Source organism: Erpetoichthys calabaricus, chromosome 4 (assembly GCF_900747795.2).
Source record: "Erpetoichthys calabaricus chromosome 4, fErpCal1.3, whole genome shotgun sequence".
Classification (NCBI taxonomy): domain Eukaryota; kingdom Metazoa; phylum Chordata; class Cladistia; order Polypteriformes; family Polypteridae; genus Erpetoichthys; species Erpetoichthys calabaricus.
This window is the reverse complement of record NC_041397.2, coordinates 161086517-161113871: the sequence shown is the minus strand read 5'-3', so window position 1 is coordinate 161113871 and position 27355 is coordinate 161086517. Positions and strand designations below refer to the sequence as shown.

Here is a 27355-nt window from a genome sequence, read left to right as displayed (position 1 = left end):
CCAATCAAGAATATGCTTTAATCTCATGTATGTCACAAAACTAGCCTTCATTTAATTAATGACTTGTATTTGCTTATCTGAGACAGTAATAAAATTGTGACAGAACGAAGACTATGCATTGCGTCCCATATAAAAATTGGAACGCATCAAAATGTTACGTTTTAATTGACTGGTCATTAATAAACGCGCACGAAACTTTGATTTATTAGACGCCTACTAAAATCGCTTGATTAATACACTGTATCCTGTTTTGGACAATGGAAATCTATTCCATCTATGAGGTCTTAAGAAAACATTTCAGCTTTAATATAAACTATACCTTCACACTTCTAAATAAAAATGTATCTACTATATTATTGTACTATCATTGTACTATTATAATAACAGTGTATGGCACTTAAATCACTGCTGTGAGTTGATTCTCCAAAATAATACCTGGTTCTATGTATTTTTAAACACGTGACACGTCTGAGCAAACTTAAGAAAGAAAGAAAGCAAGCCAGTACGCCGGGTGGAGGTGCAGATCGCTTTGTTGTCATAGCTGCTATGCGGGGGGCGGGCTATAGCGCCCTCACATCTGCTTGCCGGCTGCCTCGGACAGGATTAAGTTACTTCAGACTAGCCTCTCAGTGTCGAGAGGGAAGCGTCGGAGACTGTACCGGGAATTTGAAACACTGGCAAAACTCCGACTTCAAGCAGAGTTCCTTGAGAATCACTTCCCGAGGGCTTTCCCGTTGGACCGGAACAATGCCTGCGGCTCTCAGCGAGATGACAACAGACAATCGCTTTTGCGTTGGAAAAAACGTGCCTTTTGTGGACAACAGCCACCATGTGGTGCCCTGCGTGGGTCGCGCAACCAGATGTTGTCTCCGTTGCACCCACCACAACAAGAGAGTCGGGAATTACGTGATCGGCATGAAGCTGGGAGAGGGGTCGTTCGCCAAAGTTCGGGAAGGGCTCCACACTTTGACCGGCGAAAAGGTAAAGCAGCTGACGGCTAAGTGGCTGCAGTGCACGAGCCCGCCTCCCGCGTCAACTTCTTGCCGACTTCGACAGCGGACTATCACAGTCTGGCTTGTGTTTAAAGGACGAATTTTTCCAAGGGTTGTGAAAGACAGGTTATTTCAAACGTACAAGATGTTTTACAGTACATTTAGCGTGTGTGTACAAATAAGCAAGAATACGTAAAAAAAAAAAAAAAAAATACAACGTAACTTGTAGTCCGTTAAAACTTCTTCAGGTGTGGTGTGTGAATATTAGTACGTCAATAACAAAAATACGGGACCATCGGGTAGTAAGTGCAGTTTGACTTGTACGTTTAAAGAGTCCGCAGCCATCCGGCACCACGGAATTGGGTTAAGCCGGTTTGAGTATTTTGTGTTGAAATCTATTTGGAGAAATGTTCGCAGATCATCTGCTAACACATTCAACCAATTGAAACTACTACAGCAACTGTATTGAGAATGCCGGTCTGAAAGTGGCCAGCCACAAGAGCCCAAGAAGCAGGAACCGAGGTCAGAATCCTAGCGCCGCCTTTGCATGTTCTACACAGCCTGCTCGGGCTTTCTTCAGTTCATGTGACTGGCGAATCTCAGCTGGCCATGTTCAGTGTGAGTGTCCTGGCTAGACTTCAACGGCCTCCTGTTCCCTATGACCAAGGAATGGATTAAGCTGATGCAGGCCTAAGCAATAAAGCGCCAGCTGAATAATGAACCGATTATCACAAAGTAGAATATACAGTGTATAATTTAAAGTTTTAGTGGATATGGTCATTTTTTCATAATCCTCGATCTTATTAAAGAACGGTTTATTGTTCATCCTGCTCTTGTAAGGTGGTGTTAGCCACTTGCCAGGTAATAATAATTGTGTTGTATGGAATTGTTTCAGGTAGCAGTAAAAATCATTGATAAAAAGAAAGCAAAAAAAGATTCCTACATGACACGAAATCTGAGGCGCGAGGGGCAAATCCAACAAATGATCCGGCACCCCAATATCACCCAGCTGTTTGATATTCTGGAAACAGAGAACTTCTACTATCTGATTATGGAGCTTTGCCTAGGAGGAAGTCTGATGCAGAAAATCTATGAGCAAAAGCAACTAGAGGAATCAGAGGCCCAAAAGTATGTAAAGCAACTTATGATGGCAGTGGATCATCTTCATCGAGTTGGGGTGGTTCACAGGTAAGCAAGACTGCTTCTGTATCTTTTGGTCTAAGGGCTCATCACATAAATATGTCTGCCTTCTAATCTGTATATCCATTTTCCTAACCCACTTATTCAAGGAAGGTCATGTTGCACTTGGAGTTTATCCCAGCAGTCATTGGGATGCAAGGCAAGAGCTACACCTGGATAGGTGCCTGTCCATTGCACACACACACACACACACCAGGGCCAATTTTGCAATGTAGATTCACCTAACCTGCATGTGGGGGAAAGCCAGGTGGACCCAAGGAGAACATGCAGACTGTTCACACACGGCACCTGGGCTCTCCTTACTGCAAAGAAGCAGTGTATCACCCTGCTGCCCAGTTGACTAATCCTTTGTATACGGCTGTCTTAACAGAGGATGATTTTGATTTTGTCAGTTCCTAAAATACTTATGATCAGCATATATAAAAGTGAACTATTTTAAAGTTGGCTGACATATAGGTTGGCATAGTTCTCTAGCATCTGGTATCTAATAAGCAGATAGGATAGATTACTTAGATTGCATTCCTAATTAACTCTAAAGGCTGGTTTCAAAGTGATGGTAGTGATTCCAGAATTAAATGTTAACATTTCTTGAGTTTGCAATTTTTCATTAAGTCTGCATATTTCTTTCTGTGGGTACTGGGGTTTTCTGACACATGCCAAGAACATGCCTATTAGATTATTTGATCATTTTAGACTAGCCCCATGGGAGCATGGGCATGTGCCTGAGCAGTGGACTCTCACCCTGGTTGGGATTAGTTCCTACACTGTGCCACATTTCAGCATATCTACTGCATTTTATTTATAGGCAGTTGTGCCTTCTGTGTCGATGTTCATATGTTCCTCAGGATGGTGGGGCATTAATTTTTATTTTCTTTTTATAGTCAAAAAACTCACTGTTTGGTGATTCAGTATTGTCCGGGTAAGGAGTTTGAATGGTAATGGCTGTCATCCTGATTCAGGTTAGCTCCTGCCCTTTGCTGGTTGCTGCTGGAATAGGCTGTGGCTCTTTATGACTGTATACTGGAAAGTAAGCTCAGAAAACAGATGGAGGATATAGTGTCAAATTAACAGAATGGGACCAGATATATAAAAAATGATGCATTTATATTTTACTGCAGTTTTAACTTCATTTTCATTGTAGTTGAAGTCCTCGGCCATTAGGTGGCAGCACTGTCAGTGCTAGATGGTATGAAATAGCCGAACATTATAAAGCTATCTCAATAAAAGTTTTTTTTGAGAGTAAAAGGAAATGTTCTTCAAAATTAGAAAGATTCTCAAATCACAATAGCTTGGAGATGGGACTTAGAACTGTAGTTCAACATGAATTAACATATTTAACACTCTGTAAATCAGTGTGCTTCTTACCACTGAGCAACGTATACTGTAAGTGCTTACGACGTCTCTAATCGAATCAAAATTCCATGTTTTGTGACACACTTCTTTGTACACAAGGGCTGCAGTGACATATGTTTCTTGCATTTGCCTGTGAATTAACTCATTGGAAGATGATAGTGCCACTTGCTTTCCAGCAAGTCATCTTTCTCTATACCATCTTTCATCTGGTTAAAAGACTTGTTTTGTCATAAGTGTGACCTGCAGTTGACTGGCACTCTGTCCTGTAATAAAGTAGTTTTCTTGAAAGATGCATGGTGGCAGCACAGAGTAATAGTCTCTGCAACAGTGGAGGAAATCATGGCTTGTCTCTCTGTGTGATTAATATTGCGGGGCAGAATAACCCCCCTGCTTTGTGCTCATTGAAAAATGATTTGGGCAAAGCAACAGAAAATGTAACCAAAAATATGAACACATTGAAATATGTTTCAACAAAATTTAAAGTAGTCTTTAGATACTCGGAGATTGAGAGACTCAAAGAAAACACAAACTTGAAGTTACCATTGTCATGCACATTTAAATGGATCATCAGCAGAGTTTTTAGTTAGTACAAGAAGTATTATAACCATGGCATTTGTTTCAGTTTCCATTGCAAAAATCTAGTATACTTGGATCCATCCACTCTTGCCTGTTGTATACCTGACAGTTATTCTCATTCTTGTGATGGGCACACATGGTGACTTCATGCAACCTTTGACTGAATCTGCCTAGTTTATGTGGGTCATCTAACAGCCTGTTATCCATATTTCATGTAAGTTTTTCATTGATTTAATCAAAACTATCATAATGGCCATTTCCTGATTTGTCTTTGTCTGTCCATTTTCATTAGACCAGTTCCCCATGGGTAACACTATCAGGAGCATATACTGCTTCTCCAAACAATAAAATTCATTGAGTAACATACACAACCCCAGCCCATCCTCACTGAAGTGATAATCCTAGGAAGGGTAGGTTTTCCATTTACCAGTTAGTCTGCATTCTCATCCTCACTTAATATCATAAGCTGTGAGAAGCTATGAGTACAAGTGGCAAAAATTAGGTTTTTACGCTGTGTGGGTAGATCTGCTTTCTGTGATATAGTGAGGAGCTCATCAATACTGGATGATCTTGGAGTAGAACTGCTGCATTTATAAATTGAGAGTATACAGCTGAAGTTGTCTAGGCCAGCAGTTAGAATGCCCCCTTTATGCTTCCCATGGGAGGTATATAATGCATTGTCCTCATTGTAAAAGACCAAAGAATAGCAAAGGTTTTCAGTGCAGGAAAACCATAGGTTACATGATATCTTCAATTGTAACTCCTTTCTGACTTGATTGTCTACCTCTAAACCATAAGCATAAAAGAAAAGTACTTTTTAAGGTCCAGCAAAATGACCCCGCAACCATAATAACTGTATCTCAATCTCAGCCAAGCCTTATGTGTGCTGGACATTTACCAACAAGGAATGTGAGAGCATAGGCAAGTACAGCTAATTTATTCCTTAATGCTGGGCCACATTCTACATTTTTAGCAGTTTTGTAACTGCAGAATTAAAGAAGGTACACGCATACACTTCTCTCAACATGTCCAGATTTGTGACACCTTTAAGGGAGATGTCCGCCCCCATTTTTAAATAGCATCTTTGTTGCCCACTCTTTACTAAGTGAAGTAAATAATAAAAACAAAAAAAGAACTCAAAGAAGAAGTAAACATAATCATATATAAACACCATGTCAGTACTGGTCCTCAATTTCTGTCCCAATACTCCAGCCACAAAAATTAACTTTAAATGAAGCACATTCCATGTTCCAACTGATATGCCATGAAAAATGCAAATAAAAATGCAGTTAACTTTATTCTGAAAAAAGCTGTGGAGAAGCATCCCTGGCCCTCCAGCAAGGATTTACCAGTCAACAGATGACAACAAAGACAGTTGGAGAGGGATATAACAGATAAGGCGAAAGAAGACCCTAAGAGATTCTTTCAGTATTTTAGTAGTAAAAGAACAGCCAAGGAGAAGATGAAGTGTATCAGAAATACTAAAGGGGAATTAAAAGATACAAACAGTGAAATAGTGGATGCCCTAAACTTACATTTTTCTGAGGTCTTCAGAAATGAGCAAGTGGATAACCTCCCAGAGGTAAACGGGACTACTAAGGGGGTACTGAGGGATCTGGAAATTGTAGAGGGAGAAGTACTGCTCAGATTAGATAGATAGATAGATAGATACTTTATTAATCCCAAGGGGAAATTCACATACTCCAGCAGCAGCATACTGATACAAAAAACAATATTAAATTAAAGAGTAATAAAAATGCAGGTAAAAACAGACAATAACTTTGAATAATGTTAACTTTTACCCCCTCAGGTGGAATTGAAGAGTCGCATAGTTTGGGGGAGGAACAATCTTCTCAGTCTGTCAGTGGAGCAGGACAGTGACAGCAGTCTGTCGCTGAAGCTGCTCCTCTGTCTGGAGATGACACTGTTTAGTGGATGCAGCGGATTCTCCATAATTGATAGGAGTCTGCTGAGCGCCCGTCGCTCTGCCACGGATGTCAAACTGTTCAGCTCCATGCCTACAATAGAGCCTGTTTACCTCACCAGTTTGTCCAGGTGTGAGGCGTCCTTCTTCTTAATGCTGCCTCCCCAGCACACCACCGCATAGAAGAAGGCGCTCGCCACAACTGTCTGATAGAACATCTGCAGCATATTATTGCAGATGTTGAAGGACGCCAGTCTTCTAAGGAAGTGTAGCCGGCTCTGTCCTCTCTTGCACAGAGAATCAGTATTGGCAGTCCAGTCCAATTTATCATCCAGCTGCACTCCCAGGTATTTATAGGTCTTTACCCTCTGCACACAGTCACCTCTGACGATCACGGGGTCCATGAGGGGTTTGGGCCTCCTAAAATCCACCACCAGCTCCTTGGTTTTGCTGGTGTTCAGGTGTAGGTTGTTTGAGTCGCACCATTTAACAAAGTCCTTGATGAGGTTCCTATACTTCTCCTCCTGCCCACTCCTGATGCAGCCCACGATAGCAATGTCGTCAGCAAACTTTTGTACGTGGCAGGACTCCGAGTTGTATTGGAAGTCCAATGTATATAGGCTGAACAGGACCGGAGAAAGTAAAGTCCCCTGCGGTGCTCCTGTGTTGCTGACCACAATGTCAGACCTGCAGTTCCCGAGACGCACATACTGAGGTCTGTCTTTAAGATAGTCCACGATCCATGCCACCAGGTATGAATCTACTCCCATCTCTGTCAGCTTGTCCCTAAGGAGCAGAGGTTGGATGGTGTTGAAGGCACTAGAGAAGTCTAGAAACATAATTCTTACAGCACCACTGCCTCTGTCCAAGTGGGAGAGTGATCGGTGTAGCATATTGATGATGGCATCCTCCGCTCCCACCTTCTCCTGGTATGCGAACTGCAGAGGGTCAAGGATGTGGCGTACCTGTGGCCTCAGATGGTGAAGCAGCAGCCGCTCCATGGTCTTCATCACATGTGACGTCAGAGCGACAGGCCGGAAGTCGTTCAGCTCACTAGGACGTGATACCTTTGGGACTGGGGTGATACAAGATGTTTTCCAAAGCCTCAGGACTCTCCCCTGTTCCAGGCTCAGGTTGAAGATGCGCTGTAGAGGACTCCCCAGCTCCAGCGCACAGACCTTCAGCAGTCGTGGCGATAGTCCATCTGGACCCGCTGCTTTGGTGGCACAAAGTCTCCTCAGCTCTCTGCTCACCTGCGCTGCTGTAATTGTGTGTGGGGATGTCTCTCCTATGCTGGTATCAGCAGAAGGATGGGTGGAGGGTGCAGTACTCCGAGGTGAGAGTGGGTTAGGGTGGTCAAACCTGTTAAAGAAGTTGTTAATTTGGTTTGCTCTCTTCACGTTTGTAGCGTGGCTGAAGCAGAACCAGGTTATGATCTGCTTTCCCAAGCACAGGCAGCGGGGTGGCGCTGTATGCGTCTTTAACGTTTGCATACAGTAAGTCAATAGTCTTATTTCCCCTGGTGTTACAGTCCACATACTGGGAGAAGGCAGGTAATGTTTTTTCCAGCGTCACATGGTTAAAATCTCGCTTCAGGGTGCTGCGTTTGTAACTTTGCAACAGCGGAATGGATGATGTCACTCGCTATCTCCACGTCCGCCCGAGGAGGGATGTATACAATAAAAACAATGACGTGTCCAAACTCTCTGGGTAAGTAATAGGGACGCAGACTTACGGCCAACAGTTCGATATCCCTGCAGCACATGTCCAGAGTTACACCACCTTGTATTGACATAGAGAGCTAGGTCTCCTCCTTTGTGCTTCCCGCAGGTACTTGTGTCTATGTCCGCTCTAACTGTGCTAAACCCGGGTAGCTCCACGTTAGCATCTGGGATGGTGGTAGCTAGCCACGTTTCGCAAAAGCACAACAAACTGCATTCTCTGTAGGTTCTGACATTTTTAACCAGCTCAGCCAGTTCGTCGATCTTATTTGATACTGAGTTCACATTTCCCAGGATCACAGAAGGCACCGGAGGCTTAAAACGCCTCTTTCTCGCAAGCCGCTTCATTTTTAGCTTAGTGCCGGCTCTGCTGCCATGATACCGCCTTCTTACCTCGTCGGGTAAATAGGGAACCACACCGACACTGGCATTTGTTCTCAGCGCTTGAAGTTGACTACTTGAATAGACAAGTCTCGGCGTGTAAAAATCCATGTCCACGTTGTAAAAGTAAGTGTCCAGGGAATGAATCCACATAAAAGAAAGTGATAGGAGTGATCAATAAAAAATAATAAAAAAAAAGAGAAAAATAAAAGGTAGAAAAAATAAGTCGTACACGGAGTTGCTGAAAGGGCTGCCACTCTCGGCGGTGCCTGAGTCATCCAATATCAAATTGAAATATTAAATAGGCTGAAACAAAATAAATCACCAGGACCAGATAATATTTACCCTAGAGTTCTTAAGAAGGTTAGTGAGTACATATGTAAACCCTTGACACATATTTTTAGGAAGTCACTGTGCACTGGAGAGCTTCTGAAGGACTGGAAAATGGCAAATATCATCCCATTATATAAAAAGGGTGACAGGGCAGATCCAAGCAACTTTAGGCCAGTAGCCTTAACATGCATAACTGAAACATTTAATGGAAGGAATTATTAAGGATAAGATTGAGCAACACCTGGCAAGGGCAGGAGTTATCAGGAACATTCAGCATGGGTTCAGTAGAGGGAGGTCATGTTTTACTAATATGCTGGAATTCAATGAAGAGGCAACAAAAGGATATGATCAAAGTGGAGTATATGGTATTATTTATCTTGACTTTCAGAAAGTATTTGATAAGGTGCCACTGTGACGATGCGGGTTCGCTCCACGCTCCCATCTTGCTTTTGGGAGCCCTTGAACCCGACACCGTCGGTAATGTCACCGACGAGCTTGGCAGTGAGGCACAACAATGAAACAAGGGGATGGTGCAAAAATGCTTTTAGTAAAACCAACAACAATCAAAAACAAAGTGTCCAAATAAATAGTGCAGTGCATCAATTCCTTAAATAAATAATCCAATAAAAACAGAGGTGAAAAGTGGAGGTTGAAATCCAGTAGAAAAAAGCTGGGAGCAGTCTCTTTAAAAACACAAAGCCCAGTGCCTTCTATTACTGGTGACTCCCCCGTTTCTCCTATCCAGGCTATGCAACATGGGACTCACCCTACATGCAGCTGACCTTCTTTGCTCTACTGGTCTGGTGGCCTTCCGATTCCTGTCTCCGGTTCTGCTCACCTAGACTGAGACTTGGGCTCCCCAGCGACTAGGACGCTCACACTGGGGCTTCTATTCCAAATCTCCGACTCCCACTGCCTTCGCTGCGGCGAGCCTACCTTCTCCCGGTCACTACTGCTCCAAACAATTGCTCAGCAGGAGCGACTACTACCGTCGGCCCTTGGGTGCTGGCCAAACTCCCCACTCGGGTTCGCCTCTCCCAGCTGCTTGTTATCGGCGCAAGACTGCGCTTGCTCGTTCTCCTTCTCTCCTGCACCTGTATTCTCCCTCCTGCTTCCTGCCATCTTCTCCTCCTTAACCTCGTCCGTCTTTTCTTTATCCTCCTCTACTAGCCACCTTGCGCTTCTATATATCACAGGGGCGTGGATCAGCTGTGGCAATCAGCAGCTCCCGGGAACAATTACGGATGCAGACAACTCCTCACTTGTGCAATTAAGTGAGAACCGCCCACATCACAAATTCCCTGGGAACTGCTCGGCAACACACCACCACGCCCCCTTGCTAAGCCACAAGTGCGGTGATTATTTATTTTAAAAGTGGCATTTTTTTGACATGAGCTATGGACCTGCTACACCACAGCCACATGAGAGGTTGGGCATCAAACTAAACGAAGTGGGAGTTCAGGGTGATGTTATTAGATGGGTTTAGAACTGGCTCAGACACAGGAGGCAGAGGGTGATGGTGTGAGGAACCTTATTAGAACTGGCTGATGTTAAGAGTGGTGTCCAACAAGGGTCAGTGCTAGGGCTGCTGCTATTTTTAATATACTGTATATAAATGATTTAGATAGGAATATAAGTAACAAGCTGGTTATGTTTGCAGATGATACCAAGATAGGTGGATTGGCAGATAATTTGGAATACATTATACAATGCAACCTCGGTTTGCAAGCATAATTTGTTCCGGAAACGTGCTCGCAGTCCAAAGCACTCGTATATCAAAGTGAATTTCCCCATAAGAAATAATGGAAACTCAGATGATTCGTTCCACAACCCAAAACTATTCATATAAAAATGATTAATACAAAATAAAAAGTAAAAATGCATAAAACAAATTAACCTGCACTTTACCTTTGAAAAGAATCATGGCTGGTATGAGTGAGTTTCTAAACTCTTGTAGGATTCCACCCAACGGGACGACATGCGGAAGAGAGTCCCAAAGCAATCGCAGTCTCCTAGCACTGTAGCAGTTCACCGTAAAAGCGAATCCGAAAAGATCATGGACATGCTATAAGCGCCTGCCATCGATGGGTGATACAAGGAACATTATAAATGCGCAGGGCACAGTACTTGGCCACAGCCCTGCCTGACTGCTGTGTCTGTGTATAGAAAAGAGTGACAGATACCGCTACAATAAATAACTGCGCTGTTGCTGTTTCAAGGTGAATAAAGCTGGTGTTGCTAAGGTACTGAGACTCAGCTTTGTGTTTTGGGGTGCAAGACAGGGACTCGGACGTCACAGCACACATGCATGAATGCAAACACACACACACACACAATGCTGTAGGTAAACAGTATACGCTCGTACGGATGTTGACTATATGAGTGAGGCACACCGACTCGGATGGAGAATAGGAGACGATTGCCCACAATCCCGCAGCGAGAGAGAGAGAGAGAAGAACCATCGGCTCAGTTGTGATCACATGACGCTCAGCAGACAAAGCATATACATACTAGTCGTATTGCAAGAGCTCGCTCGTTTATCAACTTAAAATTTATTAAAAATTTTAGCTCGTCTTGCAAAACACTCGTAAACCAAGTTACTCGCAAACCGAGGTTCCACTGTACTGTATAATTACAGAAGGGCTTGGACAGCATACAGGTTTGGGCAGATTTGTGGCAGATGAAATTTAATGTAATTAAATGTAAAGTATTACACAGAGGAAGTAAAAATGTTAAGTTTAAATACACAGTGGGATGTCTGAAAATCGAGATTACACCTTATGAGAAGGATTTAGGAGTCACAGTGAACTCTAAGCTATCGACTTCCCGTCAGTGTTAAGAAGCTGTTAAGAAGGCAAACAGAATGTTAGGTTATATAGCACGATGTGTGGAGTACAAGTCTAAGGAAGTTATTCTCAACCTTTATAATGCACTGGTGAGGCCTCATCTTGAATACTGTGTGCAGTTTTGGTCTCCAGGCTACAAAAAGGACATAGCAGCGCTAGAAAAGGTCTAGAGAGGAGCTACTAGGCTGATTCCAGGGCTATAGGGGTTGAATTATGAGGAAAGATTAAAAGAGCTGAACCTATACAGTTTAAACAAAACAAGATTAAGAGGTGACATGATTGAAGTGTTTAAAAATTATGAAGGGAATTATTACAGTGGATCGAGACTGTTATTCTAAAATGAGTTCATCAAGAACACAGGGGCACGGTTAGAAACTTGTTAAGGATAAATTTCGCACAAACATTAGGAAGTTTTTCTTTACACAAAGAACGATAGACACTTGGAATAAGCTACCAAGTAGTGTGGTAGACGGTAAGACTTTAGGGACTTTCAAAACTTGATGTTTTTTTTGGAAGAAATAAGTGGATAGGATTGGTGAGCTTTGTTGGGCTGAGTGGCCTGGTCTCATCTAGATTGTTCTAATGTTCTAATATTTGTCAATTACATTCCTAATGGTTCTGTTTTTGCCAGATGATATGTGAGATTACAAATAATGAATCAGCAGCTATTAATATCTTGGCATTATTGTGGATATTAAGCTGATCATTCAGGAGAGCAGTCAGTCTTTGGTTTGTTTAATATCGGTAGAACAATGATGACCTTGTCTTACAGAGCTTTTATTAAGTGTGTTGTAACCTCCACTGTAGTAGCCCATCTTGGTAATCTGAATGCATGTAATGAAAGCAGACTAATCAGACTGGTGAATGCAGTGTGTAAGGTCATTGTCGTACAGACCCTTCAACTGGGTGACAGCTTAAGCTAAAAACCAATGTAGAGAACCAGTGTCGCTAGTGCATTTTGTGAACACTCTGCATAATCTGACTTCTTTTCTTTCAGAGTGCAGTTTTAGATTTAGCCATATGTAAATTAAACAACTGAGTTTAAGTCTATTGCCATTGATATTATTATTCCTTTTTGTCCTACTTACCATTGTAATGATCAAATGAACCTCCTGGTTGTCACTTTTTTATTAAAGCATGGCTGGCAGCATTACAGATGGAATATTTTGGAATAATATGGCGGAGTGGTGGTTCTGAGGCTAGGGATCTGCACTGGCAATCGGAAGGTTTCCGGTTCGAATCCCATAAATGCCAATAGGGACTATGCTCTGTTGGGCCCTTGAGCAAGGCCCTTAACCTGCAATTGCTGAGCGCTTTGAGTAGTGAGAAAAGCGCTATATAAATGCAATGAATTATTATATTTTAAATGTATTGAGTAGGCAATTATATAGTTATTTAGGTGCCATATAATGTTGATGATATAACAACATTCACATACCTGTCTATAATTTATGTGTGGCTGGAGCTTATTTCGACAGCATCAAGAGCAAGTCAAGGACCATTCCTGGACAGGGTGTCAGTCTATTGGGGGAGGGGGTCTGTTTCTGGTTGGTTCCAGTCTCTCACAGCTCTTAAACCCAAAACCATCGAAAGCCATGGGCTGAGATGGGGCAAGGCAGATGAGGACACATGGAATAGCAAAAGGTGGTGCAATGTGCTCAAGGGCTTTTATTTTCAAACAGTCAAATGTACAAAAACTCAAAAGAGCAAAAGTGCAGTAAATAAATAAATAATCCATAATAACAGGTGATCTTCCATGAAAGTTTAAAATCCACAATACAATCCCATAAAATCTGTGCAGACATCTTGTTCTTTTTCTCTCCCAGCTGAGCACACTTTCCACTCTGTTTTCCCAGTTCAACCTGCTTGAGTCTTGCAGATGACAGAGATGCCAACAGCTGCAGTCACATCCTCCAACTCTCACTGCTACTGCCTACATCAGCATCTGCAGTGATGCTGGATCCTCAGTTTTCCTCATGCCCTTCTAATGTCAACTGGATCCCTAAGACCGGGTTTATACTTCACGTGACGCGACGCATGCTGCAGCGGACACTCCTGCTACGCAAGCGTTTTACTGTTTATACTTGTGCGCGTACTTTACGAAAATCTGGAGGAATCCAGCAGGTGGCAGTGCAAGATACTATCATGGTGAGAACAGGTTCGGCTTTTCTGTGTTGTGAATTGCCTGGAACACCCATTAAATTCCGATGACACCTTACCGCAATATTTCTGACAAGGATGTTTAATGATTAAATCCATCAATCCAGGGATGTGTCCATTCCAGGAAGCATTGGGCGTGAGGCAGAAACAATCCCTGGATGGGGCCTCAGCTCATCACAAGGTGAATACAAGCACACAGATACACTGGAGTCAATTTAGTGGGACCAAATCCCCAAATCTGCTTATCTTTGGAACGAAACCAGAGCACAGTGTGGAATCCAAGCAGGGAATACCAGCAACGTGACTCCCTGTGAGACAGCAGTGCTACCGCTCCGCCACCGTGTCACCCCCATGTGTGTAATTATTAACAGTACCCATTATTTAAATGAAATTAACAATTTATCTGTAAAATGTAACATATATACTTTAATGCATTTCATCATGAAAGTAATATCAAGTATAAATCTAAAGATTCTAAATTTGCAGAGAGTTGGAATATCATTCATTTAATGTGCTCTGTGTGGTGATCTATTGCTGCTTGCCATAGTGATTAAAAACTGGGATGACGTTTACGACGGTCTGTTTTAATGATAAAATAAACTACAAGGTTAAAGTGGACATTTTGAGATTAAAGCCAAAATTTTCACTTTAATCACAAGTGGCTCAAATACAGCGCTGTACATTATGTTGCTGTTGTGAAGTTGCACAAAAGATGGTATGTGAGACTTTTAAAATGTATCGTGTCATTACGATCGGGAATATGCAACACTTGAATATAAAAGCACCACAAATGCATCTGTATGTCGGCATTTTGCTTCACCACATCGAACCATTCATCAAACATTGAAGCGCCCACATCGATCCTGTAAGATCCGCATAGAGGCTTTCTGTCACATGTAGATAGTAAACAGAGACTCTGGCGTCACATTCCGACCTTTATCATACTGTGGCCACTGACTTTTTGCTGGTACTGCAACTCGCGCACGCGTCCTGTTAATTTCTGAGGACCTGCTCAGAGGACAAGTCAAATGAACACTGGGAATGCATTGCAGCCATGATGCGGGCGCGTACGTGTTCTGAGCGTGAAGTATAAACGAGCTGGCTTTGAAATTTGAATCCAGGATGATGGATCTGTGCATAATTTATCTGAGTACATATATTATGAAGGTTGCATAGCAGGCTAAAGTGGCACCAGGATGGTACTGGACAGGGTTAGTGCCAAACATGGGCAAGATACTTTTGGGGAACATACATTGTAATATACCTAGGGGGACGTAGTGTGGTGTAGTGGTTAAGGCTTTGGACCTCAAACCCTGAGGTTGTGGGTTCAAATCCCGCTACTGGCACTGTGTGGCAATGAGCAAGTCACTTGATCTAACTGTTCTCCAATTTGAAAACCAAATGAATTGTAGCCAGTTGTATCATAAAGTTGCCTTGGATCAGAGAAATAAATAAATGTAAAGTGTCAGATCCTCAATTTGGGAAGAAAGAATGGCAGAAGCAGTGCTGCTAAAATGCTTGCATCTTGGCTGGTAAAAGCTGAAAGAATGAGGAGGATTACACAAAAGCAAGTCACCAATCAAGAAATAATTTGTGTGAAATGTTCTTGTAAAGATGAGGTCTGGAAGGATTGGTAAGAGGTCCTACCATTCAGCCAATGAGGTGGGAGCACATTACTGTGAAAGTTGTCCTTTTACATCACACAGTCCAGAATCTTCATGAGAGGGCTACCTCTATATGGACTACACGGGGCTAAAGAGGAGCAGGGTTTTCCAAGACTATAGTATCGTTGTAGCTAAAGAAGACACTGATTACTGAAACGGTTCTTGGCCAGAATTGTCACTTGAGGAAAAATCAAAGCTGTCACATGACACAGGACTCACTGAGTCTAGAAATTCAAGGGGAGATGAGGTAATGAGAGGTAAGCAGAAAGTGCTTTGATGTGGTACTTTAGTGGTAAGCAAATTAACATTAATGGAATTTAGTAAGTCCTAGAAGAACATTGGGTTTTCTTGTTGTAGTGTTCTGTCTTTAATTCCAAAGATTTGTTTGTTTTAAATCCTTATTAGTTCTGCCCGGTGTTTTATTATTTAAAAGAAAAACACTTTAATTTTAATTGGTGTATGGAGAGTCACTAAAGAAACCCTTCTCTTCCTTTAAAATTCACAAGTACATATATTTAATGTTGTTTAATGTGGAAAACAGTTAAGAGGGAGCTCATACGTATAGGTTAGGGATATGTTGAGAAGAGAATTTAACAACAGATAAACTTCTTTTCTTGACAGAGGTACCTATCTCTGTTTTCTAACTCCATAACACATTAATTTTGCATACTGTGCCTACATAATTACATTGATATGTAGTGTGTACATGTAACAGCAGTTATATGCACTTTTTTTGCTAATGCATTTTACTGTATATGTACACTCATGTTTTACATTCTGCATCCACAATAAGTTCTAAAGATTAAGTTAATCTTTTTATTACGAAATGTAACTGGATTAAATGTTGGGACTAAAGAGACAGTTGCTTGCATTTGTTAAATAGGGGAAGATATCCATCCATCCATTATCCAACCCGCTACATCCTAACTACAGGGTCACGGGGGGTCTGCTGGAGCCAATCCCAGCCAACACAGGGAGCAAGGCAAGGAACAAACTCTGCGGAGGGCACCAGCCCACCGCAGGGCACACGCACACAAACACACACCAAGCACACACTAGGGACAATCTAGAATCAACAGTCCACCTAACCTGCATGTCTTTGGACTGTGGGAGGAAACTGGAGCACCCGGAGGAAACCCACGCAGACACGGGGAGAGCATGCAAACTCCACGCAGAGAGGACCCGTGAAGCGAACCCAGGTCTCCTAACTGCGAGGCAGCAGCGCTACTCACTGCGCCACCGTGCCACCCTAGGGGAAGACAACATAGCCCAAATGCTACAATCATAAAGTGTTTGAGTTTATATAGACAAATTAGCACTTATTAGCATATAGGTTCCTTCTAATAGAAGTAATAAAAAATGGAAAGAACCAGGCTTCATTCTGGTGTAATTTTCCTTTGTTGTTTTAAGAACATACAATAATACAACAATGAGATTTAAAATATATTTTTTGTAAATTTATGCCACAGGTATTTTTGACCTAATCTATTTGGTTTTTAAACTTTATTTATTTACAAACTCCTGTTGGAATGTAGAGAATTTAGATTGTGTGTAGGCCTTGTGTGGAATTCAGTGTTCAGTCCTAATACCAACAGATCTGGTAAACATCAGACACTTGGGGGAATGTTGACGTCTGCAGTTCTACACAGATGTTCTTGGTGTAAGCTATGATAAAGACAGCTACAGACAGCTTGGCTCCATTTCTTTCACATGTTTAAATGTTTCCATATTTAAAATGACACATACATCATATTAACATTGTGAAAAGACTCTTAAAATCCTAATTTATCATTCACAATATTATTATTCAATTTATTTATTTATTTATTGAGCAAGTTCTATCTTTGTCAAATAGTGTCTATCTATCTATCTATCTATCTATCTATCTATCTATCTATCTATCTATCTATCTATCTATCTATCTATCTATCTATCTATCTATGAGTTTTCCTTGGGCAAAAGAAACTCACTTGATTGATTGCAAATCTCCTGAATGTTTCTTGTTTTTTGACATCAAATGTTAAATGAATTAATTCAGATAACAAGTACATCTAGAAAGAGTGAAATGGTCTTAAGGTTCTAATATTAAAAAAGAGAAAAATACTTCCCGTTTTTAATCATTATTGCTAAAGAACTGTAATGAATCAGATATAAAAATGTTCCCTAAAGTTCTAGTGCTAACTAGAAAACTAGGTAATCACATCTTATATATAAACGTCTACATGTGGAAGTGTGTGTGTGTCTGTTTGTTCAGCCCAGAAGTGCGTGGCGCTTCGGAAGTGCGAGGCTACAGTATGAAGCTTAAAGAGCCGGCAAGGAAGCCCCAAGTTAACGAGTCAGAAGAAGAAAGAAGTACGAGGCTACAGCATGAAGTTGAAAGAAAGCGACTCCATCACCAAAGGTAAACCATCAACAAAAGACAAACTCACTTAGCCGCTAATATACCAGCGAGGCCAGCACATCGGCAAAATGAAACCTCAGAGGAGAGAGGAACTCTTTTAGCCGCTGATAGACGAGGGGGGTGAACACATATGCAAAATGAAACTGCCAACTCTAAATTTCAATTTTTTTTCTGACGATTTCAATAGTTTCTAGGAGCCCAGGCTACTTATAGCACGGATTTACACAGCTAGTATTATATAATTTGTTTTTAAATAAGTATGGCAACAGCAAACATTTATAATCTCTATATTATTTTAGTTAAATTAATTAATTTTTCACAAAATGGTAAAAAAAATTTTAAACAACACAGTGATATAACCTTTGGTGCATTTGTGAACATTTAGATCTGGGTAAAGAATGCATCTGCAGTATATAGTAAAATTTTTATATACTACTTTCTGAGCAATCATAATATCATATGCACACTGCTCCAAAGTGTTTTGTTTGATCAGATACATCAAGTTAGCAGTTTCCACTTTCAACCCTGCTGCTTATAATTTCACAGGAGTCTTTTGGCATATGCAGATCATCAGTCTAGGAATCACTATAAATAAGACACAGTGCTTTCAATTTTGGGCTCACTACCCTTCATCTTTTTTGCTATTCTTTTTAACACCTTTAACATTCCATTTCTGACTGTAAGAAAGCAGAGTTATTTTCTGGTTTCTAAAAAATGTTCCATTATCTATTGACACAGTGAGAGTTTAGTCCTTTTACATGTTTAGTTATTAAGATTTACTTGTCTTCATGCACAGCAATTTTACATAACTATGGTTAATGGTGTAGACAATGTAGACACAACAAAATAGACAAAGATGTTTCCTCAGCCTACTTTTATGTCTGCTTTAATTGTGAAAATGAATGTGCTCTCAAGTGTCAATTTCTTTTGTTTAATGTTTCAATTTCTTCCATCTCCTTTATACTAGAATTTGCTAAACAGGAATTTCCCAATTTGTAAGGAAAGAAAAATACCCTTTTTCAAATCTCAGACACTACCACATGAGTGGTAAAACAGTGGTTGGGCTATTGTAACCTTATTTCATATTTTATTTTTGGTCCTTTGTCTGGTACATGGCTGAATGCTGACTCAGTGCTGAGTCCACTGCATCTAAATGCAATAGTAGAATTATTTTTAACCCAGAAAATGGCAAGATCTAATTTATTCTGGAAACCTCCCAGCCTTTCATTTCACACTTCTGTGTGTATATGTGTATAGCATATGTATGAGTGGAGACATGCCTACATATAAAAGGAAAAAGAAATATATGCATCAGACAGAACAGGCCCTGAGTGTTGCTGACTGGGAAGTTCAGGCGCAGCTCTGATGGTAACATCAATGTGCTTATAGTGACTTCTTATATTGGGTATCTTGTAAATGAAACAGCACCAGGAGACACCATCAGGAATTATCCAAACCAGAAATCATGTGTGGGTTAAACCATTCATGATGTACTAAACACATTCATGGATGGCTGTGTGCAACTCAGGGCTTGAATTTAGGAATTCGGACAATTACAAAGCCAACTTACACCCTAAGGAGAGCTGTGAAAGCCGCTAAGTGATTATATTGGGAGAAAGTGAAAGGGGCAATTTGAACAGTTCAATACTAAGCGCATGTGGCAAGGTCTGCAAACATTAACAGGCTATAAAGCAACTACTCCCAGCATGGCGAGTGGTGACACCTCTCTAGCATATGAGCATAATAACTTTTATGTACATTTTGTTGTGAATGCAGTTACAAGGAGTCAGTGGGAGAACCACTCAGTGAGAAAACAGCATTTGCGTTGTTGGAACACAATGTAAGAAGAGTTTTCAGGAAAGTGAACATTAGAAAGGCAGCAAGTCAGGACATGTTTTCAAGATCTTACTGATCTGCTTGGGGCAGTGTTCACAGTAATATTTAAACTCTCTTTAATCCAGTATGCTGTACCAACATGCTTTAAAAGATCCACCATTGTCCTTGTACCTAAGAAAGAAAGTCAATCCTGTATAAATAACTATCGTCTCGTTATTCTAACGCCTAGAGGAATGAGGTGTTTTGAGAGGCTATTCAAAAATCCCATATGCTCTTCTCTGCCAGAAAAGTGGATCCATTCAGTGGCAGTTTTCAATGCAGGGTGCTGGAGCACCGCCCCGCCCAACCTTTTAGAAAACTCTACCTAAATTAATTAGGTAATTCAAAATAATTAAGAAATAAATTTGTTTATTTGCATAACATTCCTGGTGTAAGTACATGTCAAGAACCATTAAAAATTGGTTCCAACTTGTATTTGTTTAATTTCTGTATGAATAACTATATTTCCTGAGTTGAAGGGTGCCAACCAAATGAGAGTGTATATAAGTCCTTGATCTTTCAGCAAGCAGGGGACACGAGGCTGCCCTTTAATTGGCTGCTTTTTGATTTTTCCAGGGACACAGCTATTTGCGCCCTGGACACTCCCACATTTATTGGCAGCAAATTAATATTGTTTTAGGTTTTTTAAATCTAATGTGACTGGATAGCCATCGACACACTATTTCATGTTCATGTCAATGGTTCACAGTTCACATTCATAATTAACATAATTACAGACGAGTGAACACAACTTTAGGGTGATGGCAACATGAAGTGGAACTTCAGAAATCAAAGAAAATACAGTTATTTCTTTAATGAAACACCCCTTTATTAATCATTCACTTGAAGAAAAAAGAAGATAAAGGAGCTTGGACTGGACAGACCTGACTTAAGAATTCAGTAGCTGGCAAGTGATTGAGGATGGGCTTACACACTGACTTTTTCCCATTCTTGTTATGACAAACAGAGTTGGCTAACAGGATGTGGTGAAAGTAATGCCTTTTTTTGTTTCCCTGTTTGCTGTTTCAAATTGACGTCACCTAAAACATCTTTCTGAAAAATGCAAGTGGCATTAAAGTATCTGCAATCATTTAGACCACTGTTTTTCGCCCGGTGCACTGTGGCAATAATTACTGTAGCACACTTGGATCTGAACCTGAGAGGAGCAAGCTCCATAGGTCTCCATAGACCTGTTTAAGGAAGATAGGTCAGCCTAGAGAAGCTGGCATAAAAGCAGCTCCTCCATTGCCATGTTAGAGCACTTCAGACGTGTCTCCTGGCTGCTAGAATCCAACTGCCCTGGGTGTGTGTTTGCCAGCAAGTCTCTCGAGACCAGTGGATAGTGAGCATACAAGTTGCCTCTAAGGCAGAGAGAGGCGGGCAAAGGGGTTAAGCAGCTTGGAGATGCCACCAAAGTGCTCGCTAAGTGCTGTGTCTGCTAATGCTGATCTTGGAGCTCCTTTTTTACTGGCTTTTCTGGTAGTCCCACCCATTCGGGCAGTTTAGCACATTTATGAGATATAGTGTTTGTAGTTAGTAAAATAGTGGTGTGCTGTAGGACAATTTTGGTTACATAAAGTGTGCCACTGCAGAAAAAAAAGGTTTGATTGATTGAGACAATAGCATGAGGCTAATTTTTTTGGCAGGTTTAGTGAAATGTCTCAATTTAATCAAAAAGTAATTGAGAAATTTTTAGGCCTATAGAAAAGGAGGGCAAAATTTATGTTCAAGGAAATATAGGTTTCCTGATTGTAAATGCAAAATAAGATCTAGGTTGGATTTATCCTGTGGGTGTAGTACAAAATGAGTTAGGTGGGGGAGGGTGAGTTATGTTTTAAGATATGAGGGTCTTTGGATCTTATAATATGAATTTGTGCCTAGGTGAGGTAAACCTGCATAGGACTGGGCAGACTGGCAACAAGTGCAGGATTAAATTAAGGGTGTGAATGACTCCATGGGTGTGGTAAATGATAAACTGGGAAGCAAGACTTGAGAAAAATTAGAGGACCGGTGATTGTATGATGAGGATTTATGGAATACAGTGGAAATGGCCAAGGACTGGGCACTCTGTTAGCGCAGAGGCAGAATAAGATTTGGACTGGACGTGTGTCATGGATGCGTTGTAGGATAGACAGAAGTTCACATTATTGGAAGATTACGGAGTTGTGGGTTTTGGCAGAATGTGGAACTGGGCAAGTTGGCAAAGGATTGGGCAATTTAGGGAGAGCTGTAATGCAATATTTGGGTGGGAGGTGCACCTGTTCCTTTCCACATCTATAGGGCAAGTTATGGGAAGAATGAATAAGGGGACTGTGGATGTCATGGACTGAAGTTTTGTTGGACAGTAGAAGTGGGAAAGCCGGCAGAAGATTGGGCAGCATAATAAAAAGAGTATAATACATTTTAGCCTGGAAATTTTCCTATGGGTCTGGTATTGGACAGGCCAAGATGTGTATTGACACTATGATGAGGACCATGATGAATGACCAGATAGATAAATATGAAAAGTACTATATAATAAATAGATGTGAAATGCACTATATAATAGACAGATAGATAGACATACACATATGACTGCATGGCTACACATGACTCTAACATCATTGTCAAGTTTGCTGTTGACACAGCTATGGTAGGCCTAGTATTTAACAATAGCGAGCAGGCTTACCTGGATAAAGTGTAGAGTCTGTCATGCTGGTTTCAGGATAACAGTCTACTCTTGAATGTCAGCAAGACAAAGAAGCTGATAATTGACTTAGCAAGAAAATAATTCAGGCACAAACCCCCCTCAGTATTAACAGCACTCAGTCTGAGAGGGTAGACATTTTCAGATACCTCAGTGTCTATATCACAGAGGATCTTACCTGGTCCAAAACACAACAACACCTTGGTAAAAAAGGCATGACAATGTATTTACCACTTCAGATGTCTCAGGGATTTCAGACTGCCTCACCAATTACTAAACAACTTCTACACATTTACCATTGAAAGAATACTGACAGGAAGTATTATTGTCTGGTTTGGGAATAGAGCACAGCAGGACCACAAAGCTCTGCAGAGAAGGGTGCAGTCAGCTGAATGCAATACTGGATGTGAACTCCCTAACTCTCAGGGAATCTACTCCCAGCGATGTTGGACCAGGGCAAAAAAATTATCATTGATACCAACCATCCCATCAACAACCTCTTTTCTGTGCTGCGGTCACGTACAGTAAATGCTACCGATGCCTAAAGTCCAGTTCACAAAGAGTGTCTACTGTAGAATAATGCACTATTGTAAACTCACTAACAATAAGTTATTTAAGTTATTATGCATTTATTTATTATTTATCACATATTTAACATTTTATCAATGACTTTTGATATTTATAAAGTCATATATTGCTATTGTTATTTTATATTCTTCTTAAAGGCACAGGCATTGGAGTTATAGATAGACATACACATATGACTACATGGCTACACATGACTCTAACATCATTGTCAAGTTTGCTGTTGACACAGCTATGGTAGGCCTAGTATTTAACAATAGCGAGCAGGCTTACCTGGATAAAGTGTAGAGTCCAGTTCACAGAGAGTGTCTACTGTAGAATAATGCACTATTGTAAACTCACTAACAATAAGTTATTTAAGTTATTATGCATTTATTTATTATTTATCACATATTTAACATTTTATCAATGACTTTTGATATTTATAAAGTCATATATTGCTATTGTTATTTTATACTCTTCTTAAAGGCACAGTCATTGGAGTTAAGCAAATAAGTATTACACTTCTTATTGTACTGTGTGTGTGTAATTTGTATGTGACAAAAAAAATTTGATTTGATTTCAGAAACATACTGTATGTAATGGTTTTCTATGTTCCTTTTTGATTTTTCATTACGACTGTAGCAGCAGCAGCAGTAATAGCAATTTTGAAAAGAAATGGAGGTATATTTTTTATCAAACCTATGTGCTTTTCTTTGTATAATGTACTTCCTTTTTATTATTCAAATGTATGCTGATTAATCTCGTATGGGGTTTATTGCAAGGACTATCCATTCTGAACACCTATATTTGAGAAGCAGCATTAGAAGCTTTGATAAAGAGCTCAGCTTGAAAAGTACCATCTAACTTGGAAAAACACCTTTTTTGGATTATGTTAACAGTTTCACACTATTTGATTATACCTGATAATTTTCTTTTTCCTTTATTTTCATGTCTGTGTGGTTGGGGGCCTACTTCTTATTTATGCTCTTTAATATCAATTTGTATAGAACTGATAAATACAATGGAACTCCTTTTTTCCCCCGGGGCCCCGGGGGTGGATGAGATACGCCCGGAGTTCCTCAAGGCTCTGGATGTTGTAGGACTGTCTTGGCTGACACGCCTCTGCAACATCGCATGGACATCAGGGACAGTGCCTCTGGATTGGCAGACCGGGGTGGTGGTCCCCCTCTTTAAGAAGGGGGATCGGAGGGTGTGTTCCAACTACAGAGGGATCACACTCCTCAGCCTCCCTGGAAAAGTCTATTCAGGGGTCCTGGAGAGGAGGGTCCGTCGGATAGTCGAGCCTCGGATTCAGGAGGAACAGTGTGGTTTTCGTCCTGGTTGCGGAACAGTGGACCAGCTCTATACCCTTAGCAGGGTCCTGGAGGGTGCATGGGAGTTTGCCCAACCAGTCTACATGTGTTTTGTGGACTTAGAAAAGGCATTCGACCGTGTCCCTCGGGGAATCCTGTGGGGGGTACTCCGAGAGTATGGGGTACCGGCCCCCCTGATAAGGGCTGTTCAGTCCCTGTACGATCAGTGCCAGAGCTTGGTCCGCATTGCTGGCAGTAAGTCGAACCCGTTTCCAGTGAGAGTTGGACTCCGCCAGGGCTGCCCTTTGTCACCGATTCTGTTCATAACTTTTATGGACAGAATTTCTAGGCGCAGCCAGGGTGTTGAGGGGGTCCGGTTTGGTGGGCTCAGGATTGGGTCACTGCTTTTTGCAGATGATGTTGTCCTGTTTGCTTCATCAGGCCGTGATCTTCAGCTCTCTCTGGATCGGTTCGCAGCCGAGTGTGAAGCGGCTGGGATGAGAATCAGCACCTCCAAATCCGAGACCATGGTCCTCAACCGGAAAAGGGTGGAGTGCCCTCTCAGGGTTGGTAGCGAGATCCTGCCCCAAGTGGAGGAGTTAAAGTATCTCGGGGTCTTGTTCACGAGTGAGGGAAGAATGGAGCGTGAGATCGACAGGCGGATCGGTGCGGCATCCGCAGTAATGCGGGCGTTGCATCGGTCTGTCGTGGTGAAAAAGGAGCTGAGCCACAAGGCGAAGCTCTCAATTTACCAGTCGATCTATGTTCCTACCCTCACCTATGGTCATGAGCTATGGGTAGTGACCGAAAGAACGAGATCGCGAATACAAGCGGCTGAAATGAGTTTCCTCCGCAGGGTGTCTGGGCTTTCCCTTAAAGATAGGGTGAGAAGCTCAGTCATCCGGGAGGGGCTCAGAGTAGAGCCGCTGCTCCTCCGCATCGAGAGGAGTCAGATGAGGTGGCTTGGGCATCTGATCAGGATGCCTCCTGGACGCCTCCCTGGTGAGGTGTTCCGGGCACGTCCAACCGGGAGGAGGCCCCGGGGAAGACCCAGGACACGCTGGAGGGACTATGTCTCTCGACTGGCCTGGGAACGCCTTGGGATTCTCCCGGAAGAGCTAGAAGAAGTGGCCGGGGAGAGGGAAGTCTGGGCATCTCTACTCAAGCTGCTGCCCCAGCGACCCGACCTCGGATAAGCGGGAGACAATGGATGGATGGATGGACTCCTTTTTTCCTTTCTGCATATCACCTTAGTAGTATTTTTGCTTATGAGAATATATAATTACCTATCTTTTCTTCTTCTGTTAATTACTAGCAGGTATTAGAGTCTAATATGACAGTTTACAGTTTGATAAAAATGAATGATAACTTAACAAAATATTTTGTACAATTAAAAAATATCAAATATTCGAATAGTGGATTTAGAATGATTTAAAGCATTTACCATACATAACTTTAAGAGAGAGTAGCAAGTTTTAAATTTGTCATTCTATATTGTAGAGTGGGTGGCATGGTGGTGCAGTGGTAGTGCTGCTGCCTTACAGTAAGGAGACTAAGTTTAACAGCCTGGGTCCTCCCCACATGGATTTTGCATGGTTTCCCAGTGTCTGTGTGGGTTTCCTCTGGGTGCTCTGGTTTCCTTTGACTATCGAAAGACATGCAGGTTAAGTGGACTGGCGATCTAAATTGGCCCTAGTGTATGAGTGGTGTGAGTCTGATGGACTGGCGCCCTGTCCAGGGTTTGTTCCTGCTTTATGCTCTATGCTAGCTGGGACAGGCTCCTGCAACCCTGTTCAGGACTAAGTGGATAAGACAATGACTGACTCAATGACTGATATTGTAGAAATGGTAGGTATTTGCGTTTAAATTCAATCAAGCCTGAACAAATCCAAGTTAAAATGTTAACAACAGAGTGTTACTTCTCTATGGATTGAAGCCAAATGAACATAGTGTAAACCTTTTAAACAGTATTTCACAAAATGAGACACACAAAATGTAATGTTTGTCTCCTTTAATCATTCAATGGACTCTGCAAAAATTATTTTGCTATTATTTCATACATATTTGGTAAAATGTATTTTCTTTATCATTAAATGAGCTGTTGTATTTCTATTTCTAATGCTTTGTTTGACATATTTTATGTTATAAATCAATTTGTGGTTAACAAGATATTTTGTACAGTATTTGTTTTTACATAAAATGTGCACTGTTTACTGAATATCAGCACATGCTCCCAACCTTTACTGAATATAATAATGATGAGTTTACTAATTGTTCTTTCTGTCTAAAGTATGTTGTATGTTGTTTCAGGGACTTGAAAATTGAAAATCTATTGTTGGATGAAGAAAACAATATAAAACTGATAGGTAATAAATCAGTTATATATTGTTCAATCAGTAACAGTAATATTGACACATGTACAGATTATTTTTTCACTGGCACAAATGCAAATATTTAGCATATTTTAGCATATCACTGCAAGGAGAAACAATCATCATTTTGTACCAAATCAAATTCACTGCGAAAATTCCAAATTACTTGCTCAATAAACTCTGCATACTCTTTCCTTTTTTCTCACAAGAATGGCTGTATGATTTAATACTAACACCTCACTCATGCTTTTTAAACAACTGTTCTTCTCTGGTGAAATCCCATACAAATTATGTATGTTTCTAACTTTTAGCTGATTTCAGCTTTAGAAGTCACCATTGATAGCTGCACAGTTGTGAATAACTGAAGTGTTGATGGAGGTGGTGGAGCTTGTGAGTTGACTCAGTTCAAACAATTCTGACCAATGAACTCAGATGAGATACTCAGCATTATATGGAGCAGAAAGAATATTTCCCATGAGTTTTAAATTGACACAAATCTTTTCTCTAGTGTTTCATCCCATAATCTCAGAAACAATGCATGTTGTGAAATTTATAGGTGATGCACCAATTACTGATATCACAGATCAATTTGTGCATAAAGTAATAAATATATAAATTTTTATTTGTACAGAAAGCTATTTTTTTAATGCTGCCCCATTTTTGTGAATGTTTGTGCTTCACTTTAAGTGTAACTTGAATAACTAACAAACAAGCACAGAAAAGTACACCTAAAACAACGTCTTCCACCAAGTTGCTTCAATCTCCAAAACCAATGAATACTACAAGAAACAAGACATTATAATATTACAACATTTACCACTCTGTTCTGGTGTAGTGAGTTAAATGTGATAACCCTCTTCTGCAGGTGTTTTTGTATTTTCAGTTACTCACAATATGAAAATGTCATTATTATAGTCCATATAATTTCTAAATGACTATAAATATGCACACATTTTATTAGTTGATGTTTTAGTATTCACAATAAAGCACA

The 27355-nt window shown here is 41.0% G+C and overlaps 1 protein-coding gene across 1 annotated transcript in view; it reads left to right on the top strand.

Annotated features, from left to right (window-relative positions):
* The first annotated feature begins 529 nt into the window (after nucleotides 1-529).
* Nucleotides 530-27355, top strand: part of hunk (hormonally up-regulated Neu-associated kinase) — a 52911-nt gene continuing 26085 nt past the window's right edge. Inside the window, exons 1-3 of the mRNA XM_028790476.2 lie at nucleotides 530-981; nucleotides 1888-2180; nucleotides 26303-26358. Of these exons, the coding sequence (XP_028646309.2) occupies nucleotides 547-981; nucleotides 1888-2180; nucleotides 26303-26358 (784 nt within the window). The 5' untranslated portion in view covers nucleotides 530-546. The remainder of the gene's footprint in view (nucleotides 982-1887; nucleotides 2181-26302; nucleotides 26359-27355) is intronic.